The sequence below is a fragment of the Dromaius novaehollandiae genome, chromosome 35, assembly GCF_036370855.1.
Source record: "Dromaius novaehollandiae isolate bDroNov1 chromosome 35, bDroNov1.hap1, whole genome shotgun sequence".
Lineage (NCBI taxonomy): Eukaryota > Metazoa > Chordata > Aves > Casuariiformes > Dromaiidae > Dromaius > Dromaius novaehollandiae.
The window spans coordinates 50,390-56,389 of record NC_088134.1 but is presented as its reverse complement, the minus strand read 5'-3'; the positions used below and the strand labels follow the sequence as shown (position 1 = coordinate 56,389).

Below are 6,000 nucleotides of genomic sequence, written 5' to 3'. Positions count from 1 at the left end.
GGGCGGGGCTGGAGCTGTTGGAGGTGCTGCCAGGGGAGGAGCCGCCCTGCGCCCAGGTGGGCGGGGCTTCGGGGTGGGCGGGGCTTCGGGGGCGGGGCCCCGGGAGGAGGGGTGGAGCCGGGGGCGGGGCCTGGCTGGGGGCTGGAGGTGCTGCCGGAGGAGGAGCCGCCCTGCGCGCAGGTGGGCGGGGCTTTGGGGTGGGTGGGGCTTCAGGGTGAGGGTGGAGCCGGGGCGGGGCCTGCCCAGGGGGCGGGGCTGGAGGTGCTGGGGTGCTGCTGAGGGCGGAGCCTGCCGGAGCCCAGGTGGGCGGGGCAAGGGGCAGGGCCTGGGCAGGGGGTGGAGCCAGTCTGTGCTGAGGTGGGTGGGGCTTGCATGAGTGGGTGGGGCTACGCCTGGGGGCGGATCCTGCCTGGGAGGGTGGGTGGAGACTGGGGGGGGCGGGGCTTGTTATGGGGGGGCAGCCCTGCCTTGGCAGGTGGAAGCAGGGGGCGTGGCCACACGCTGGGGGCGGGGCCAGCCGTGCTTAGCCCCGCCCCCTCTCCCCCCCCCAGCTGCTGGTCTTCCCGGGGGCGGAGGCCAGCGCCGCCCCCACCCGGCCCTGCGCCCGCCTGCGCTACCGCCCCCCCGGGGGCCCCTCGGCGCCGGTGAGACCCCCCGGACCCCCCCAGGGCCCCCCCGGGACCCCCCCGATACCCCTGGGACCCCCCCAATACCCCTGGGCCCCCCCAAGAACCCCAGGACCCCCCTCATTGCCCCCAGCACCCCCCTATTGCCCCCTGGCAGCCCCCTGATACCCCTGGGGCCCCCCCGATACCCCCGGGACCCCCCCCAAGAACCCCAGGACCCCCCCATTGCCCCCAGCACCCCCCTATTGCGCCCGGGAGCCCCCTGATACCCCTGGGACCCCCCCGATACCCCTGGGCCCCCCCCAATAACCCCGGGACCCCCCCATTGCCCCCAGCACCCCCCTATTGCCCCCTGGCAGCCCCCTGATACCCCTGGGGCCCCCCCGATACCCCCAGGATCCCCCCCAAGAACCCCAGGACCCCCCCATTGCCCCCAGCACCCCCCTATTCCCCCCGGGAGCCCCCTGATACCCCTGGGACCCCCCCGATACCCCCGGGACCCCCCCCAATAACCCCGGGACCCCCCCATTGCCCCCAGCACCCCCCTATTGCCCCCTGGCAGCCCCCTGATACCCCTGGGACCCCCCCGATACCCCCGGGACCCCCCCCAAGAGCCCCAGGACCCCCCCATTGCCCCCAGCACCCCCCTATTGTCCCCTGGGAGCCCCCTGATACCCCTGGGACCCCCCCGATACCCCCGGGACACCCCCCAATAACCCCAGGACCCCCCCATTGCCCCCAGCACCCCCCTATTGTCCCCTGGGAGCCCCCTGATACCCCTGGGACCCCCCAGATACCCCTGGGACCCCCCCAATAATCCCAGGACCCCCCCCATTGCCCCCAGCACCCCCCTATTGTCCCCTGGGAGCCCCCTGATACCCCTGGGGCCCCCCCGATACCCCCGGGACCCCCCCCCAATAACCCCAGGACCCCCCCATTGCCCCCAGCACCCCCCTATTGTCCCCTGGGAGCCCCCTGATACCCCTGGGACCCCCCCGATACCCCCGGGACCCCCCCCCAATAACCCCAGGACCCCCCCATTGCCCCCAGCACCCCCCTATTGCCCCCTGGCAGCCCCCTGATACCCCTGGGACCCCCCCGATACCCCCGGGACCCCCCCAATAACCCTGAGACCCCCCCGATACCCCCAGGACCCCCCCCCCAATAACTCCGGGACCCCCTGATACACTTGGGACCCCCCCATTGCCCCCCCCGGCCCCTGCTGATGCCCCCTGATGTCCTGTTGGCCCTTCCTGATGCCCCCCCGGTCCCCCCTGGTGCCCCCCAGCCCCCCCGATGCCCCCCCGGACCCCCCCCCGCCTCCCTGGAACCCCCCCAGCACCCCCAGCACCCTTTCAGCGCCCCCCCGGCCCCCCCTGGACCCCCTGACCCCCCCGACCCCCCCCCCGGCCCCTGCTGATGACCCCGATGTCCCCTTGGCCCTTCCTGATGCCCCCCCGGTCCCCCCTGGTGCCCCCCAGCCCCCCCGATGCCCCCCCAGGTGGCCCCCCCGCCTCCCTGGCCCCCCCGGAGCCCCCCCACCGACGTCCCCCCCCCCCCGTGCGCAGGAGGCGGAGCTGGAGGCGGAGCTGGGCCCCTTCCTGACGGAGCTGGACCTGGGGCTGCTGGACCGCCTGGGGCCCCTGCTGCACCGCCTCGCCGGCCCCCCCCGCCCCCCCGGCGTGGCCACGGCCCCGCCCACGGTACGGAGGGGGCGGGGCCTGCGCTCGGGGGCGGGGCCTGGGGTGGGGCGGGGCCTGGGGCTGCTGGACCCCCTGGGGCCTCTGCTGCACCGCCTGGCTGGCCCCGCCCCCACCATGGCCCCGCCCACAGTATGGAGGGGGTGGGGCCTGTGCCCGGGGCTGGGGGCGGGGCCTGGGGTGGGGCGGGGCCTGGGGCCCCTGCTGCACCGCCTCGCCGGCCCCGCCCCCGCCATGGCCCCGCCCGCGACATGGGGGGCGGGGCCTGCGTCCGGGGGTGGGGGTGGAGTCTGCAGTGGGGAGGGGCTTTGGCAAGGAGGTGGGGCTTGGAAAGGGGTGGGGCTCAGAAAGGGGTGGGGCTGAAAAGGGGGCGGGGCTTGGGGCAAAGGGCGGGGCTGGGGCGGGGCTTGGGGCAAGGGGAGGGGCTCGGTGTGTGGGGAGGGGAGGGGCTCTGGCCAGGAGGTGGGGCTTGGAAAGGGGCGGGGCTCAGAAAGGGGCGGGGCTTGGGCCGGGGGGAGGCTGTGGGCGGGGCTTGGGGAAAGGGGAGGGGCTCAGGTGAGTGGTGGTGTGCGGGGGAGGGGCTTGGGCCAGGAGGTGGGGCTTGGAAAGGGGCGGGGCTCAGAAAGGGGCGGGGCTTGGGCCAAGGGGAGGGCGGTGGGAGGAACAAGCGATGGGGCGGAGCCTCCCTGCAGCCCCGCACTGCCACAGGGAGGCGCCAGGCCAGGCCCCGCCCCCCATTGACACAAGGGGGGCGTGCCCTGCGCTGACCCCGCCCCCTCATCCCGCAGGGGGCGGAGCCAGAGCCGGGGGCGGGGCTACGGCTGCGGGCGGCGGCGCCGCGGGGGACGGCGCGGCTGCGCTTCCCGGCCCCCGACCTGCGGCCCCCGGGCGCCCGGCGGCCCTGGCACCGGCCGGCCCTGCGGGGCGACGCGCTGCGCCTGGAGCTGCGCCGGCCCCGCCTGCGCGCCGGCCCCGCCCGCCTGGAGCTGCGCTGCGAGGAGCTGCGCGGTGAGTGCACACGCCTGCACACGCCTGCACACGCGTGACACACGCCTGACGCGCGGGGGGGGCTGGGGGTGACGCGCTGCGCCTGGAGCTGCACCGGCCCCGCCTGCGCGCCGGCCCCGCCCGCCTGGAGCTGCGCTGCGAGGAGCTGCGCGGTGAGTGCACACGCCTGCACACACGTGACACACGCGTGACACACGTATGACACACGCGGGGGGGGCTGGGGGCGACGCGCTGCGCCTGGAGCTGCGCCGGCCCCGCCTGCGCGCCGGCCCCGCCCGCCTGGAGCTGCGCTGCGAGGAGCTGCGCGGTGAGTGCACACGCCTGCACACGCCTGGCACACGCGTGACACACATGTGACACACGCGGGGGGGCTGGGGGTGACGCGCTGCGCCTAGAGGTGTTCTGCACGGAGCTGCACGGTGGGTGAATACGCGTGACACACGTGACACACGTGATGCATACTTGGCACACACATGACGCATATATGGCACATGGGGGGCTGGGGGGGTGCTGGGGCCCGGCCCCGTGTGTGTGTGGAGCTGCTGTGCACCCAGCTGCGCGGTTAGTGAACACGCCTGAACACGCGTGACACACATGTGACACACGCCTGGCACACGTGTGACACACGCCTGGCACACGCCTGGCACACGGGATGTGCCCCACATGCGCTATGTGCCGTGCCCACACGTGTGTGCCATGTGCCGTGCCCTGTGTGCCCCGCCATGCCCACGCGTGTGCCCCGCGTGTCTTGCATGGTCTGCGTACCCTGCGTGACACGCCTAGCACACGCGTGTGCCCGGTGCTACCCCTTTAGCTCACACATGTGCCCCATGCGCCATGTGTGTCCCATATGCCCCGCGTGACACACGTAGCACGCGTGTGTGCCCCAGCTGTCATGTGTGTCTCGTGTGACTCATGTGACATGCCTAGCACAGACGTGTGTTCTGTGTGACGTGACTAGCACACGTGTGTGCGTGGTGTGATGCCCCAGCCCATGCGTGTGCTCTGTGCACCATGTGTGTCCCATGTGCTGTGTGACACGCCTAGCACACACGTGAGGCATGTGACCTGTGTGATACATGTAGCACACGCGTGTGTCCCGTGTGCCCCGTGCAACATGCCTCGCACACACGTGCACTGTGCAACACGCCTGGGACACGTGTGCCCTGTGTGTCCTTTGTGACACGCTTTGCAGACGCGTGTGCTCCCTGTGACATGCTTTGCACACGCGTGTGCTCCCCGTGACACGCTTTGCACACGCGTGTGCCCGCAGGCTGCTTCGAGTCGGGGGAGCTGGGCGAGGTGCCCTGCCTGCGCCTGGGCCCCGGCCCCGACCCCCACGGCGGCCCCCGGCCCCTGCTGCCCACGTGAGCCGGGGGGGGGGGCACGGGGGGGGCAGGACGCCTGGGCCCCGCGGGGGGGGGGGGTCGAAAAAGGGGGGGGGTCCCGAACGCCTGGGCCCCGGTGCTGACCCCTGCGGCGGCCCCCGGCCCCTGCTGCCCACGTGAGCCGGGGGGGGGGGGCACGGGGGGGGGCAGGACGCCTGGGCCCCCATGGGGGGGGGCAGGACGCCTGGGCCCTGCGGGGGGGGTCGAAAAAGGGGGGGGGGTCCCAAAACCCTGGGCCCCGGCGGGGGGGAATGGGGGGGTCCCGAACGCCTGGGCCCCGGGGGGGGGGTCCCGGACACCTGGGCCCCTGGGGGGGGGTGAAGCCGCGGGGGGGGGGGCGGTTCCCGGACTCCTGGGTCTCGGGGGGGGGTTGTAAATCCGGGGGGGGCTCCTGGATGCCTGGGCTCCTGGGGGGGGGGTGGTAAAGTGGGGGGGGGCTTCCCGGACACCTGGGCCCTTGGGGGGGTGGTAAAGCGGGGGGGGGGCTTCCCGGATGCCTGGGCCCCGGGGGGGGGGTTGGTAAAGCGGGGGGGGGGGCTTCCCGGATGCCTGGGCCCCGGGGGGGGGGGGCAGCGCAGTACGAGCCGCCCGGACGCCTGGGCCCCGCAGGCTGGAGGTGACGATGGCCCCCCGCGGCCCCCGGCGCCCCCCGGGCCCCCCCCCGGCGCCCCCCCGAGCCCCGACGAGCCCCCCCCGCCCCCCCCGTCGCCCTTCTCCGCCCGCCGCAGCCTCTACGAGGGCCACGAGGTGCGGGGGGGGGCCGGGGGGGGCGGGGGGGGCTCAAAGGTTTGGGGGGGCCTGGGGGGGGTCCGGGGGGGGCTAAAGGGCTTGTGGGGGGCACAGGGGGTCGTGGAGGGGCCGGGGGGGTCCTGGGGGGGTTCAAGGGTTTGGGGGGGCCTGGGGGGCGTCTGGGGGGGGCTAAAGGGCTTGGGGGGGGCACAAGGGGTCGTGGAGGGTCCGGGGGGGTTCCGGGGGGCCTCAAAGGTTTGGGGGGGCCTGGGGGTGCCGGGGGGGGCTAAAGGGCTTGGGGGGGCCTGGGGAGGTCGTGGAGGGTCCGGGGGGGTCCTGGGGGGGGCTCAAGGGTTTGGGGGGGCCCTGAGGAGCTACAGGGGGATCCAGGGGGGTCTAAAGGGTTGGGGGGATCTCGGGGGGGCCTGGGGGGGCCTGGGGGGGGTCAAAAGGGTTTGGGGGGGTCCTGGGGGCTCCATGGGGGGGGTTGGGGAGCCCTGGGGGGTCATGGGGGGGCTGGGGGGTCCCAGGGGGTCCCCGCTCCCGTGG

At 75.2% G+C, this 6,000-nt stretch overlaps 1 protein-coding gene across 1 annotated transcript in view; it reads left to right on the top strand.

Moving 5' to 3' along the window:
* The first annotated feature begins 3,530 nt into the window (after positions 1 to 3,530).
* Positions 3,531 to 6,000, top strand: part of LOC135325257 (autophagy-related protein 2 homolog A-like) — a 35,465-nt gene continuing 32,995 nt past the window's right edge. The window contains exons 1-3 of the mRNA XM_064503138.1: positions 3,531 to 3,641; positions 4,608 to 4,701; positions 5,332 to 5,469. Of these exons, the coding sequence (XP_064359208.1) occupies positions 3,533 to 3,641; positions 4,608 to 4,701; positions 5,332 to 5,469 (341 nt within the window). The 5' untranslated portion in view covers positions 3,531 to 3,532. The remainder of the gene's footprint in view (positions 3,642 to 4,607; positions 4,702 to 5,331; positions 5,470 to 6,000) is intronic.